The 16,497-nt window shown below is 37.2% G+C and overlaps 1 protein-coding gene across 2 annotated transcripts in view; it reads left to right on the plus strand.

The window, feature by feature from the left end:
• RNGTT (RNA guanylyltransferase and 5'-phosphatase) overlaps positions 1-16,497 on the plus strand; it is a 188,731-nt gene that overhangs the window by 4,970 nt on the left and 167,264 nt on the right. For both annotated transcript variants that reach the window (XM_054194690.1, XM_054194691.1), the window contains exons 2-5: positions 2,305-2,414; positions 10,709-10,812; positions 10,938-11,026; positions 14,516-14,591. In XM_054194690.1, coding sequence (XP_054050665.1) covers positions 2,305-2,414; positions 10,709-10,812; positions 10,938-11,026; positions 14,516-14,591 — 379 coding nt within the window. The remainder of the gene's footprint in view (positions 1-2,304; positions 2,415-10,708; positions 10,813-10,937; positions 11,027-14,515; positions 14,592-16,497) is intronic.

Below are 16,497 nucleotides of genomic sequence, written 5' to 3' on the forward strand. Positions count from 1 at the left end.
TACCATTTAATGTGTATGTTGACTACAAGACTGAATAACTTTCCTTTTAGCTGTAAAGGTTGGAGTGGTTTCAGACAAGTGTAGCAGTGAGGCTGTTTCTCATGTTGCTGATTAATATCAAACCTGAGCTAACAAGTTGCGTGAAGCGTCTCAATTTCTGTAACTATCTGTCTTCTCTGGTTTATAATATCTCTTTCCTAAAAGTTAAATGCTTATTTGAGACTATAAAAAATGTTTTGATAGAATTTAAGTCTACAGAGAACACTATGAACTTTAATTTATTGTATAGAGAAACCTCTTAACAGCATTCATTTAGTGGAAACGGCACGCGTTTTTCTATTTTTACAAAGGTTAGTGAGCTTCTTTTTCAAAACTTGATTTCTAGCTGAATACAATGGGCGTTTTAGTGTCTTTTCATTCCATGTGGTTTTGTTTTGCTGAAAACGAGAGGATTTTGTTTCTTTTATTTTGAGGAAATGTTCTGTCTTGATGAGAAAGCAGTGTTTTCGTCAGTAATTTAGAACAATTTTTTAGGATTAGTGCTGGGTGTGCTGATTCACTTGAGGATCTGAAACCGAACGTTTAAATAGTGCGTAAAAACTAGTGGATGGTGGCTGTTACTCTACATTACACAGCTGAACAAATGTATCAGTTTAAGGAATCGTATAGGTGTTATGTTTTTCCTTAGTTCAAAATACTGTATTGGTATTTGTGTTTCTAAATAGGAAAAGTTTTTAAAACATTACTGGAGTTTAAAAAAAAAAAAAGTAATCATATATAGAATGAACTGCCTTTTTTCCCCCCCCTCCCCTTTGGAAAATAGGTAGGTTAACTGCTATTAGAAGCATATTAGAAATATAATTTGATGACATCAGGATCTAGCAGCGCTTTTTTTCCTTGCAAGGTTTCTATCTAGTGCTCCAATTTGGAGTTCTTCCTGTATTTAAAAAAACATTTCTGCTGCTCTTTTGGGCCATACAATTTTATGGTTGCATTTCCTGGAAGTGTTCAAGGCCAGGCTGGATGGGGCTTTGAGCAGCCTGGTCTAGTGGGAGGTGTCCCTGCCCATGGCAGGTGGTTGGAACTAGTTGTTCTTCAAGGTCCCTTCCAACCCAAACCATTCTATGATGAAAACAGTTTTATTTAAAAAAAAAAAAAAAAGGCGGGGGGGGGGGGAGAGGAGGAAAGTTCTGAGGCAATACTTTTTGGTGTTTTCTTGAGGGAGGGTTTATTTGATCAGTCTTGGGATGTAATTCATTTAAATATTCTCATAAATATTTAGAAATGCTGAGGTTCTCCCAGTTTTACTCCCTGCCTATATCATTAACCTTAGTGTGGCTGGGCAGATATGCCAGGTCTCTTTCTTACCACCAATTTGAATTCATTTTCCACAACTAACAGCAGTGCAGGGTCCCAGGTGCGTGTGGGAGGAGGTGTGCTGCTTCCCAGGCTGTTGTGGTGACAGTGACCTGGTCTCTAAGTTCTTGCATGTTTGGAAGTGCAGGCAGAGCTGTTGGGTCAGTATGTGCTGCCCAAATACCTCTTCCTGCTGCAATTGGAGGGAAAGGCATGCCTGTACCTTGCTGGGGTTCAGAAAGAAAGAGCTAGAGATTATTAATCTCCTGAGATTATTTCAGATGTTCTGTGGTGGATGAAAAATAACTGCTGGATGTAGTCCAGTAAGTACTAATTCTGGTCAAGTTTTAGTTGTAGTTTTGTAACTTTCCTGGTGTCTGAACCACATGTAGGTGTTGTGTTTCGGAGGGAAGGTTGAACGCTGCTGCACATCTCTTCCAGCCAGCCTTAAGGACCATGTTAGAAAGATCTGTAGTGCATAGCTGTTCTGGACCAAATGCATTTATTATTTCTTTTTCAGTGATCTTTACTGTGTTTTATGTTTACAGGTAATCAAAGCTGATATTTACATGCTTGGGTAACAAACTGTCATTTAAAATGCTATTTTCATGTTTTTAACTGTACCAAATTTAAATTTTCTCTATTCTGTTGTGCAGTGTAGCTCTGCAGCTTAAATTACACTAAAACCTACCTGAAAATGTTAAATTACTTTGTTTTAGACGAGCTGACCTATATTTCCTTTAATCTTCTATACTTATTTGTGAATTCTGCCAACTCATAACTAAAAAATATTCCAATTCAACTCTCATTGATACTTTTCCTGCAACTATTTTTTGTTGAAGGTGAACTCTAAGTCTGTTCAGCATGTTGCTTTGAAATCACTAAGTTGTAAGTGTACATATACATGAGTATACATAAAATACTGCAAAATTTGATTATCTTTCATAGGGAAGTTTTTACCTTTGAAGACAATGTTAGGACCAAGATATGATGATCAGGTTGCTGAAGAAAATCGTTTTCACCCGAGTATGTTATCCAACTACTTAAAGAGTCTGAAGGTAAAGTTAAATTTTCTATTAATTGAAATATTACTTTCGTTATTAATGTTTATTCAAATGTTGCTTTTCAGATTTAAGAAAAAAGTGGTTGATGGCTTCCTTTGGGACATCTGTACAGAATTTTTTTTTATTTTGTTTACACTTTCAGGTTTTCTCTGCAACTCCTGAATTTCCAAAAGTACTTTCTTATTGGCAAGAACTGTGCAAAATGCTCCAGCTTGTTCACTGTATTAGCAGCAAGAATCTCACTCTTCTCTGTTATTACTGTTGCATCTTGGAGAGATGCCATTGTCAAAATTCAGACGGTCTGAGTTTGTGGTTTTACAAATGACTCTTGTGTATGGATATGTTAAGTTGCAATTTTGCTTGTAGGAGTGAAAGCATTTAACAGTGAAAGGAGAATTTCGTAGAACTCTTCTGTACTTTCAATGCATAATTTTATCCTTTTGGTACCTTGAATGCTTTATGATATCTAACAAGTCATACCCAAGGATGGAATAAAATAATCTATGGATTTTATCCAGTAACTTCTTAGTGGAAAAAAAAATGCATAAATAGAAAAAAAATTTAGCAGCGTGGATTGGGACCCAGGAAGGTGGGTGAATGCCTTTATCATTGGGTTAGAGAGTTCTGCTTCTGGCTTATTTCTTCATTCTCTGTTTAGCCCATTTCTGGCTACTTCAGCATGTTGTTCTGCATCATAGCACAACTTTGACAATTAAGGTGGAAAACAGGACCTTTCCGTCCTTTCATGTAGTGCAGAGGTCTGTGAAATGTTGTGCCCAGTCCAGTACATCTGGAGATGTGGGAAATGGGATTTTGAACCTCCCAGGCAAAGAAGGGCCTACAACCTGATTCTTTTAATCTGTTTATTAAACTGTTATATAGAAGGTTAGCACAATTTTTTTGACTATGTGTTTTATAAAACTAATTGCGCTAGTTACATTTTTTCTGTGTTTTATTTTTCTTTTTTTTGCTGTTGATCTAATTCATAATAATTCTGATCTTTTTAAACTATATCAGAGCTTAAACATCAGAAGAACCAGGTGACTAAAATAGGGGAATCTTCATTTTATGAACCTTATTTAGGCTTACATATGAAATAGATGGTGAGCTACTCAGTGTGGCAGTGGTAGAGGTACCTGTGGGCTAATGTGATAAGAAAGTACTATCAGTGAAGCATATGTGCCTGTTCCCAGGTGCTTGAACTGGTAGGATTTTTCTTGTTTGAATTCTTGGATCTATGCATCTAAATTCTACTTGAGTTCCTCTTTTATGCATTATGTTGTTTTTCACTCTGACCGGCTTTAATGGACATACCTAGAAATTTTCCAAGACTAATCTTATTCATGGTTTAAAGTAATTTAAAATTCTGTACGTATTTTGAAGTTATAGAGAACTTCAGAGACTTACTCAGAATTTCTGACTATTTGCTCGTTAGTGAGTTGTCACCAAAAAGGAAATAATGGTAAGCCTTCATAGCCTTTCCACTGAGCACATCCATCAGTTGTACTGCAATACTACAAATATGTAATGTCTTGAGTGACATCAGATGATTAGAATCTGATAGTACAATTACTACCATGAGGATCCCCACTTATATTTTGGTAACTGTGGTTAACAAGCAGAACATATAATTTCAAACTCCCTGTTCTCATCAAATCTATTATATTGTCTTAAACCCTGGTATTGTTGCAAAATGTTTGCTATTTGAAAACATGTGGGTTTTTTTTATTTGCAGTGGGTTACTGCAGTGCTATATTTGTAGATTACCAACAATCTGGCAAAGAGATAAATGTGCAATTGAGGAGACCTTGAAAAGTGCATTTTCCCAAGGGGAAAGTAGCTCAAGGCAAAAGTGCATGGTTCTCATTGTCTTACTGCTAATACTTTGCAGAATGAGTAGCATCTGAAATCTGGTTATTACTTATGTCCATATAATCTATCTCCCAAATAAGAGACTTCAGCAGAAACCTTTACATCTGGATTTTGGTAATAGTGAGATATTGCCGCTGCCACAGATTTTTGAGGGTACTGGTTCAGCATTTAAGACAACATCTGTCTGGGAGGAACTTACTCTAACAGGCTTCCTGTGTGATTTCTTTTTCTCATGGAGCTGGTTACTGAAAATCTGAATGTTAGAAACCGACTTGATGAGGGACAGCAACCTTGTTTTTCTTCTGATTGCCAATATTGACATAATATCTAATGGTGTCATAAAAAAATTTTCAGGGGCAATTGGTGACAGTGAAAACAAATTTTTTTAATGTCTTTCTTGAGTAGGTAGGTTTGTACTGTTTATGCTTTATAAAAGGTAGTTTTATTTCTGTTTTAAAGAATTAGGACATCAGTTAACTCAAAAGAATGTCTGGGCAATTAGCATGCTCAAGATACAATATTCCTATAAGGAAAACTAATTATCAGTTTTCAGCCACGTTATTGTTTTCACAGATAAATTAAATTGCTGCTTTAAACTATTTTCCTCAAGAAATGCAAGAAAAAAAATCCAAGGTCTGGAGAGAATTCAGTGTATTGTAGTATGATCTTTCCCTCCTGGGGAGGATGTTTTCAAGTTCCAATGTCTAATGAGAAACTTCTGGGGTCGTACAAGGGGAACCTAGCTAAGCCCATTTAATTGCACAGCAGCAGAAAAGCGCATGCATAAGGCATTAACAGCTGGAGGTAGCTGGAATGTGAGAAAGGGAGGAGGAAGACTTTTATAACTGTAGGAGGACCTGGAGAGTCTGGCCAAAATAAGTATGAGCAGAATGGAGGTGGTATGAAGATCATGGTGTTATTATAGGTAGAAGATGAGAATGTCAAGCTATCAATGAGCTTTTTTTCCTTCTATCCAGTTATCTTTTACAATTAGAAGCAAGAAAAATAACTAGTTTCAATTGTGTTTCAACGTGATGTCTAAGGTTGTAGTGTTGCAACAGTCCTTGTAAGAAATAAATGTATGTTTTAGTGAGAAATTTAGCTCAACAATTTAGAATTACTTTTTCTTCCAAACCTGTGTCATTCAACGATGGCTGGGTGTGGTGGACTGAAAGATGTGATTCACGCAAAACATTGGCTAGAAAAACAGTTTTTTTCCAGTAGGTGACTATTTTAGCTTAGATAGTCTTTCAAAAATCAGCTCCTATTAAGAACTTTCTAGGACCAAACTTAGGAGACCGTAACTGAGAGGATGACTGCGATGACTGGTGTGATGTCAGGGTTTCAGAGCAGAGCAAAGGACCTGTGTGATGAATGTACATATACTAGAATCTATTCTATAGGTGAGAATCTGGTCGGTCAGGGCAAGCATAGTATAACCCCAGTTCAGTGACTGAAATGTTTCAACTCCTGTGGTACCATGTTTTTTGCATGGATTTTTGGAATATCATAATTGTATACTTTGATATATTACATATTCCCCCACTTTTTAAAAATTTCTTTATCCTTGCACTCTAGTTTGTACTGTGTTATGTACAGCTAATCCCATGAACTGAGAGAACAAATGTTTATGCTTTCTGGAAAGCAAGGAAACTGCTTTCAGGCCTTATATGCTCTATATGCCATACATGATTTTATAGCTTTGGCTAAATTGCATTGCATGCCAGTTTGGTTTACTACTCTATGAAGTGTGTGAGGAATAGTGTCACTTCACAAGATCTTCAATTGTGTATGATTGAAATGGTTTGTAATAACTACAAAGGAATAGCTGGCTAGAAGTCCCGGAGTCCTGTAGTTCAGAATTTCCTCTCTAGCAGACACTTAGCTGTATTTCATTCTTCTATTCAAATTAAACTGAGAGCTGGCGGATTAAGTTGCTAAGCCACTATTTGAGCCACTGTTTGAGAAGTCGTGACAGTCTGGTGAAGTTCTCACTGACTGGAAAAGGGGAAACATAACTCCCATTTTTAAAAAGAGAAAAAAGGAAGACCTGAGGAAGTACAGGCCAGTCAGTCTCACCTCTGTGCCCGGCAAGATCATGGAGCAGATCCTCCTGTAATGCTAAAGCACATGGAAAATAAGGAGGTGATTGGTGACAGCCAACATGGTTTCACCAAGGGCAAATCATGCCTGACAAATTTGGTGGCCTTCTATGACAGTGTTACAGTGTTGGTGGATAAGGGAAGAGCAACTGGCATCATCCACCTGGACTTGTGCAAAGCATTTGACACTGTCTTGCATGACATCCTTGCCTCTGAATTGGAGAGACATGGATTTGATGGATGGACCACTTGGCGGATAAGGAATTGGCTGGATGGTCGCACTCAATGGCTTGATGTCTAAGTGAAAACCAGTGACGAGAGGCATTCCTCAGGGATTGGCATTGGGACCGGTGCTGTTTAACATCTTTGTCAGTGACATGGACAGTGGACTTGAGTGCACCCTCAGTAATTTTCCTGATGACACCAAGCTGTGTGGTGTGGTCGACAGGCTGGAGGGAAGGGATGCCATCCAGAGGGAACTGGACAAGCTTGAGAGGTGGGCCCGTGCGAACCTCATGAAGTTCCACAAAGCTAAGTGCAGGGTCCTGCACCTGGGTTGGTGGAATCCCAAGCACAAATACAGGCTGGGTGGAGAATGGATTGAGAGGAGCCCCGAGGAGAAGGACTTGGGGGTGTTGGCTGATGAGAAGCTCAGCATGACCTGGCAATGTGCACTCGCAGCCCACAAAGCCAACCGCATCCTGGGCTGCATCGAAAGAAGCATGGCCAGGAGTTTGAGGGAGGTGATTCTCCCCCTCTGCTGTGCTCTTGTGAGACCCGACCTGGAGTACTGTGTTCAGCGCTGCGGCTCCCAACATAAGAAGGATGTGGACCTGTTGTAGGGGATCCAGGGGATGGCCACGAAGGTGATGAGGGAGTTGGAGAACCTCTCCTATGAAGACAGGCTGAGAGAGTTGGGGTTGTTCAGCCTGGAAAAGAGAAGGCTCTGGGGAGACCTTATAGCAGCCTTCCAATACCTAAAGGGGGCCTACAGGAGAGATGGGGAGGGACTCTATCAGCGAATGTAGTGATAGGATGAGGGGTAACAGTTTTAAACTGAAAGAGGGGAGATTTAGATTGGATATCAGGAAGAAATTCTTTACTGTGAAGGTGGTGAGGCACTGGAACAGGTTGCCCAGAGAAGTTGTGGATACCTCATCCCTGGAGGTGTTCAAGGCCAGGCTGGATGGGGCTTTGAGCAACCTGCTCTGGTGGGAGGTGTCCCTGCCCATGGCAGGGGGGTTGGAACTAGATGGTCTTTAAGGTCCCTTCCAACTCTAGCCATTGTATGATTTTATGAAATGCAACATCCCAAACACTTGGTGACACTTTGGGTCTGAATTACATTGTAGCATTCTGCCTTCTACATGTCAGTCAGGAAACTGAAATGTGTAAATGTGTATGTTCAAAAGAGTAATTTCTAAAAGTTGAGGGAAAAGCATGTGAGTATTCTTTAAGCTTAAAAGCTTTGACATAAAATTAAGTTTTATGCTTTCATGTATCTTCTCAGTGATAATTCTTCATTGCAGCAGGAATTTGGGGAAGTTTGGAGGCTTACGGTGGGACCATTTGAAGCTGCTGGTATTTGAGAACAGTGGGGTTGGGAACTGTCTTTGAGTTTTCAATGCTAAATGGAATTTTCTGTCTCCTACTTTTAGATGGGAAGATGTGAAATTATGTTCTGCAAATTGCTTGTGTTTCTTCTTCTCGCTCTCCTTTAACAATCTGATGTATTAAACAGTGTTACCTTTTAATCTGTCCTCATGCTTTTATTAAAGGTTGTTTTCTTCATGATTCTTTTTCCCTTTCTCCAGACTATCAAATGATACAGCATTTTTTTCAAGAGTAATTCACATTTTGGAATGTCTTCTTTCTTCCTAGACTAGAACTGAATGCAAAACCCTTTCCTTTAAAATGGTATTTTCATTAAATCTTAATCTTACTTTGAAAATAACTTTTTCCCCCTTAGCTGAGGGCATCTTGGAAGCGATAGGTTATCAAGCTGAGGTGTGGAGAAGTTGGGGAGGGGGGTAATTAGGGGGCTATCTATGTGACTTCATAGTCTAGAGTTCTTTGGTGAAAACACACCTGATTCTCATGTCTGTCTTTTTCCCAACTCTATCCACACTGTTGATCGGGTGCAGAACACAAAAGGAGATTCTCATGCTTTTTTTGGGGCACGGCATGTTACTGGAAGATACTCTGGATTCCCTCCATGGAGCCATTCCTTGTGTAGAACAGTAGAAAAATATCTAAATACTTTTCATAGAACTAGCTCATTTTAGATGTACTTTTCTACCCTAGCATGTTGTCCCGTACAATCACCTAGAAGTACTGGTGTGGGAATATGTCGTTCTCTTATTTTGAACTGGTTTATGTCAGTGTCATAGTGTTATGGACCTGCAGTATATAGCACATGGAAATTTTGTGTGTTCTTGCTTGTGAATTAAGTAGTCTTTAAGATATTTGCTAAATGCTGTTGAGAATGGAGGGGGAGGAAACTAATCATTGAATTAATTGCCTTTTGTATACTTCCTACAAAATCAGTTGCTGGCTAGTATGCTGTCAGTCTGTCTGTATGTTTAGGATCTCAGTTGACACTAAATATTTGACGTTTCAGATGATGTAACATTGTTTTCAGGTGGAGCCCTACTGAAGTAGCTTGTATTTCTGCCAAACACAGTAATAAAAGTAAATAAAGCATTCTGGATAAAATATACAAAGTTGAAGTAAACAAGGAGGAATTCAGAACTGATTTGGATATAACACTACAAATGCATAATGCTGCTGACATAACATTGTGATGCTTTTTAATATCTGATAGATAAGAGTATTATGAAAGTATAAAAGTATTATGAAAGTATATCATCAGAACTTTGAATACCATGGATAACTAACTAGCTCTGTAGATAATTGGAAATTTGCCTTTGGGGTCTGCTGAATAACATCTCCGTGTGAAGCAGCTGTTTCTGAATTGTATCCCAGTAATAATTGGAATTTATCTTTTCTGAATTGTCTGGAAGCTATGTTTTAATTTGTAGTTCTTCCAACTGCACTGCTAAATTATTTCCAGTCTGTTGACCGTAAGGTAAATAAAACCCCATCAAAATCCTTTTTATGAGTATGTGCTGGAGTTTGAAATATATTGAAAATGCACTGTTCTGGTTTTTTGCATGCATAACATGCTTCAGTGTTAATGTACTTTTAAGTGCACTATTGATGTATTTTTAAAAAAGACAAAGCTATGGAACAAGGATTTTGCTAAACTACCACTCTTAAAATGCCTTTTAAATACACATCTGGTTTCATGGTAAGGATCCTACTTGAAAGCATGACATTCAGCATTTTGACCAAAAGCAATTGCTTTCACTTATAAGGCAAGAAACCAGGAATACTTCCAGTACACAGGTGTGTGAGCGAGCTGATTTTGCATGGTACTACTGGGAGGTTTATTGTTGGTGGAAATTTTGTTTGGATCAAGGATCAGTAGGATGCACTTCCCTGGTGTTCTCTGTGTGCTGGATGCCACCCAGTGGAATTTCTGCTTTACATCTTGCTTTTTAAAAACATAGTAACTTCCACAAGGCTGCTTTAAAAGACCTATTTTACAGCTATAAAAAACAAACACTAAAAAACTAAGTTCATGCACAAGGGAACGCATTAGGGTAGAGTGGGCAAGGCAGCCTGAGTTCAGGTACGCCCTAACGTCCGGGTGCTTGAAATTGCCACCTTAATTACTGACAGCGTCTTTGAAGATTTCAAGTTATTTCACATTTTAGCTTTGAATAAAGTGTTTCTTAGAATTTAAGGGAATTCTTGTTTTAAACATGAAAATATGCTCGTTTGTTTTACACTCTAATGGATGGATGAATTAGGAGTTATTTCTGAGAGTATACTTGTATAGAGGTCTCAGTAGTTAATTTTTCTTATGGTACTTCCAATGTGCCTGTGTTTAATAACTTAAAACGTAAGAGCATGTGATTCTACCTTATTTGTCTTTTAACATGTTAAAATTATTCTTTATCAGATCCTTCCTGCTGTTAGCAGATTTTTCTTATTTATCAATGTTGGTGGGAACAAACTGAAATTTTTAAATTGATGGCTAGCACTAATTCAGACACCAGCTTTCACAAAGAAACACAGATGACTGTGATAGTGGTAAAATCAAATTTATATAGATTTTATGAATAAATGCAATATTTAAGGACTTTTAAACTTGCAAGTGTACCCTGCTACTGCTTTCAATACTCACTGATATTTGAATGACATATATAAGTTGGTTTTTTTGTTTGTTTGTTGTTTTTTTTTTTTTAGGTTAAAATGGGTTTACTGGTAGACTTGACCAACACCACTAGATTCTATGATAGGAATGATATAGAGAAAGAGGGGATTAAATATATAAAGCTCCAGTGTAAAGGGTAAGTTATCTGTACTTTGTTAATATTTAGCTTTTAATTTGAAGCATCACACTGAAGTAATTAATCTTTTTTCTCTTCCCTTTCCCCCAGCTGTCTCCTAACCTCTGCGTTCCTGTGTTTTTCAGGCATGGTGAGTGCCCTACACCTGAGAATACAGAAACATTTATCCGTGTATGTGAACACTTCAGTGATAAGAATCCCTCAGAGCTTATAGGTATTTCTTCTTAGATCCATCTTACATCCATCATTAGTTTTTACTGTTAATTTATCTTATATTTACTCGTAACTGTAGTCTCTTATTCTTAAAAGTCTAAGCAAAGGAATTTCCTCAGCACAGTGTTTATGCATTTATAAATTTGATTGCTTTTACTCCAGAAACTAGTGTGTTTCTGTTTTTTTACAGAAACTAGCATGCATCCCTCAGTTTGATTACAGCTATCCACTTAATGTGGAAAAATATACAGGCTTAAGAACTGTCTAAAAATACATGATACTTGCATTGTGTCTTTGTAACTTCTGCTGATGCAAATACAGGTTATGTATTGTCTAAATATTTTTTGGCATTTGATGGTCTGGCTTACTTGAAGTCATATTTGATAACTGAATGATCAAAGATTCTTTAGCAAATCTCACATAGCAGCTGATTAATTGCTGGAAACTGATATTAGATAATTAGGCTAAGTTTTTCTTCTGTGGTGTATTGTCTTACAGTGAATATTTGAATGTTCTTAAGTATAATTTTATTTTTTTTTTACCCAAAGCAAAATAAGTTTTCAGTTTAAATGGGTGGCTTCTAGTGGTTTTAGTTAGAACCATTTTATTCTGATTTCTGTTAAGCATATTAATGTTCAACTCTATCCTCAAACTGTCAGAGAAAAGAAATTACTTTGCATCTTAGTTTCCAGAGTCAGAAGGGGTGTTGTCCTCAGGCCTCTGAAGATAATTCTACAACCTTCCTGAATCTGAGGGTCTGTGCAGCTTAAGAGTGCATGGAAAAGTTGTTTGTATTGGTGTCATTGATAAGAGCTTGGCAAACTAAACTGGTATGTTCATACAGTTTAGGATTCATAGAGAATCATAGAATTGTGCAATAGTTGAGGTTGTTGGAAAGAATCTGTGGAAAACATCTAGTCAGCTGCCCTTCCTTAGAGCAGGGCCAGCTGAAGCAGCTTACTCAGGACTGTGCCCATTTGGGTTTTGACCATCTCCAAGTTTGGAGACTCCACAGCATCTTCTGGCAACCTCTTCTGGTGTTTGCTCACCCTTACAATATACAGGGTTTTTTTTTCTTACGTTTATACGTAAGAAAGAATTTATTGTATTTAAATTTGTACCTGTTGCTTCCTGTCCTGTCACAGGATACCACTGAGAATCTTATATTTTTCAGTGCTTGAGAGATTTAATTTGGGCACGCACTTTTTCACATAATTTTCTTTTAGGTACTTCCTTATTTCTTTATTTCACATAGAATGCAATTTTAATTTGAGACCTATGTTTTCTTCCCTTAACTGTTACACAAGTATGTGATGTGAACTGCTGGATGAGAATGAGTGGGATCAGTCATCAACAATATTTCAGAACTTGCACCAGAATTTGAAATGTTTTCGCTCTCATTTAGTGGTTTCTCCACTTGGTCCTCCAATGATATTTCAGAACTTGAAATACTGTTATGGTCAGCAATTTATATGGAACACGGATAGCATGGTGATACCCTATAAATAGCTGACCCATTTAACTGGTTTTTCAACTTTTAAAATGCCATTTTTAGTGTTGAGTCACTAAATTGTTGACTTCTATGAATTTTGGAATGTTCTTCCATTATTTTAATTGTTTCACCTCTATAGAAAAAAAGTCAATTAGGTAGAATCAAGGAGAAAATAATGTGTTGAATAAGCTTTTAAATAACCTGTAGTTTAGGCTTTCATAGTAAAGGAGAAATGTTGTGATTTTTTTTTTTTTTTTTTTTAAATTTCCCTTCCATGAATTACTGAAAAGTTGTTTCTGGTTCTGGACACTTGTTTCCTCTGACAGAGCATCAGAGGGACTGGTGTGGAGGATATTTTTATCAAAAGCAAAAGCAGTCTGCAGCAGTGGTGGTACTGCACCCCACGTGATCTTTCCTTTCCAAGCCATTGGGCTCATTGCTGAGATGCTTCTTGTCTTTGTCATGTGTATAAAATTATTGACTTAACCTTCCTGGTAGCAGTGACAGCCACAAGACTTACTGATATCAATTGTGTGCAATTTCATTTCCAATGTCAAGATTAGATATGATAATAGACTGAAGTGTGAATGATAAACGAACAAAATTTTCTGTTCAGCTAGAGCAATATAGAACGGAAACTTTATTTTTGCAACTTGAAGGACTGGAATATGCCTGCCAATTTGAAGGACACAAAATGCAAAAATTTTGCTTAAGGAGAAATGATTGCTGGGAACAAATTCTATAAGGAAGCTAAAATTCATTTCATTTGATGCAAATTACACAGTTTTTAGTATTATTAAATGGTTAAAATGGATGAATCCAAGAAAATTGTAGTAGTTTTTGCCTTGCTTTATTAAGAAGGGAAGCTTAGGGGGCAGGCACAGAACCCAACCCTGGTACACTTGATATATATTTCGGTTTACCCATATAAAATTCCTGGTTTATATCAGTCTACTCTTTGTAGGCATTTTTTTGGATCTCCAGTAAAAAAAAATAAATTCTTGCAGTGCAGGGGAGCGTATAGAAAAAAAGATAGAAATTCACGTTTTGTCTGAATAAGCATCAAGTGAATTGTTGCTAAACTTACTTTACTAACTATGTAAAGTAAGGACATGAATGAAAAATTAAGTGACTTGCTTTGTGGTCACAACTGAAAAATATGTTAATATTAAGAATAACTGCTTTTGGAGTTAGTGGAAACTTTAATACTCTAATATTTATAATTTAAAATGCAGTATGAGGAAGAGGCAACATCCTGCCTGAATCCTTTACATTTTTAATAGTAGAAATTTTTAGTCTGGTTTGTTTATCACTAGATGGTGCTGTTGCCTTGAGAGGAAAAACAAATACGTTCCAATGCATTTGACTCTTCCCCCCCCTTTCTGGGGGATGAATAAAGTCTTCAGCCTCTATTTTACTGAATGCTTTTTTTCTTACATTGAAAAGATAAGTAATTCAAGGTGATTATAGTTTTCTTTTTGTAGTTTGGTTTTTCTTTTTTAAAATTAATAAATGGTCTTAGCATGGTAATAGTAAATTTGAAATAGAAATGTGGTCTGTTGACACTGCTTTCAAGTTTGAGGTAGAACAATCTGGATATGTTTTTTTATGCCTGATGAAATGAGTCTTGTGGAATCCACTAAAAGCACAATTATTGAGTTTGACTGTATTGTCTTATGATAAGCATTTGAACAGTCATAAAAAAATACTTTGAATCTTATCTGTATTAGCCATGTTTCAGTTGCATTCAAGTTAGTGCTCTTGAGTTGGGATAAACTGAGGTATCCCATACACTTGTTTCTAACAATTTGCAGAAAGAATGTAATAAATTGCTTTTTAGGCTTATGTGCTTTATGTGATATGGACTGCCTTGATAGGAAGGGAGATAATTTAAAGTTACTGATGAAGGTAGGAGGATCCAAAAACACACTTGGGAAACTAAAGCATGTTTGTTAAAACTACTTGCAAATGATTATGCCCTTTTCTTGTCTTGTCTAGGTGTCCATTGCACACATGGTTTCAATAGAACTGGATTTCTGATCTGTGCCTTTTTGGTCGAGAAGTTGGACTGGAGGTAACTTTGAATGTTAATTCGTAGGGATTTATGGAGAGTGACCAAAGTATCTTCTTCAGTGTGTTTCACTCATTATCCTGACAGCTATCTTAATGTATTCACTGTTTGTTATTTTAAAACTGCCTACTAATCTTGAGCAAACAACCTATATTATCATTATTCATACCGTCCCTTGGTAGCTTAGCCTGTCTCAGTCAAGCTTTCCAGGTCCAGTAGGTCAAAAGTCACCTGTACCTGCTGTGCGGGGGCTTTTATTGTATTGTGTCTCTTCCCTGTGACATGTCCCACATTTTGAGTAATAATATAGAGTTCAGAGATGCCTGAAAGACTATTTCTCTTCCTTTTTTTCATGTAGGTTTGCGTGTATGCGCTTTGGTTTCTTGAGTTCTGAAATAATTAACTAGAGCAACAGCAGAGTGGCATACTTGCTTCTGAAGGGCCGAGGGGAGACAAAGTCGTTGTTTCCACCTTGTTGTTTGACTAAAGTCGACAACATGCTTCTGCACAGACTCACCTGTGGGGTTTTTTTTTTTTTGTGATATAAAAATGTTCTTAATAAAGAATAGTGCTCTTTTTCAAATAACATTAGTGTAAAAAAGAAAAAATTGCCTGTACCATGCTGGTGGGCGTGACTTTTGCGTGTTTGGTAGTATTCACGAAACACTATTTCCTTGCTGACAGGGTCCCATGCAAGGCATGTTTCTTAACAAGCCCCTTAAGTGTTCTGATGATATTTCTTATGTTGTCCTTTAAGTCAAGAAAATTCTACTCCTGTTACTGCATTTTCTTATGACTGGACATACATTTTATTTGGTGCTTAGCATGTGCGTGTTAGTAAACTTGGAATAAAGACATTGGTGCAATGGAGACAGCACACAGTTAGTAGCAGGTGTCTGAATCTTGACAGAATCTTAGCTGGGTATAGGAAGTAGACACAGGTACAAATACCTTTATAGTATGATTCTAGTTGTTCCTGTAAACTAGCAAAGCTGTATGCTTTTAATCTAACAATTTAAAAGCAGGATGCAATAACTAGACTAAGAGCTGGTCCTTTGTTCTGAAGAGGAAATGCACTTCAGTCTATTTAAAACTCCACCTTCTATGCAGCTTCTCTTTATTTTCAAACCTCTGTGGGAAAAGCCTTAAAACTTAACAGCCATGTCTTTTGGTGGTTTGCGGTTGCGTGTTTGGTTTTTTTTGTTGGTTTTTTTTTTTTCCTTCAGGTAGCTAATTGTATCAAGTTTCTTCATCTCTGTCAGATTATTTTAACAGAACACCCAGTTGATCACTTGGTAGGGAAGAATGTCCACAGCAAAAGGATGAATCTTGTCAAGGTGGTAGTTAATGCTAAGCATTGTATCAAGATAAATCCAGTTTGTTGTATCATTCTTTAAAATAAGGGACTATTATTTGCTGATGAGGAAATAAGATTTTCCTGATGGAAAAATCCATCCATATTCATTCCTTAATCATATGATGTAGGAGTGCTGCTGATGTATTGTGAATACTGAGATATAGTTAAATTAAAGAAAGGTCATCTAGACTGAAATCTCTCCAGCTAGTGATCAGAAACCTTACTTGATTGTCTTTTTCACAACTCATTTTTCCCAAAGACGGTTACGTTTCAAGAGCTTGCAAAATATGTTTTCTTTCAGCTAGGTTTCTGTGCTTGAAATCTGTGCTACCTCTTTTGGCTTTCATTGCCATCTATTCCAGAGCAGTATAGAGTTCTTCTAATATTATCTGAGACAAATTTGAGCATCTTTCAGGCCCCATCCCTTTTACTTTGTTTTGGCCTTTCAATGGCACTGGTTACAGAAGATGTGAAACAATTTAAGAAAGATACCAAAATGACAAGTGTCTTGGGAGGATGAAATTAGGAGTCTCAGAAAACAGAATGAGGAAG

Source organism: Rissa tridactyla, chromosome 3 (assembly GCF_028500815.1).
Source record: "Rissa tridactyla isolate bRisTri1 chromosome 3, bRisTri1.patW.cur.20221130, whole genome shotgun sequence".
In the NCBI taxonomy this organism is placed as follows: Eukaryota; Metazoa; Chordata; class Aves; order Charadriiformes; family Laridae; genus Rissa; species Rissa tridactyla.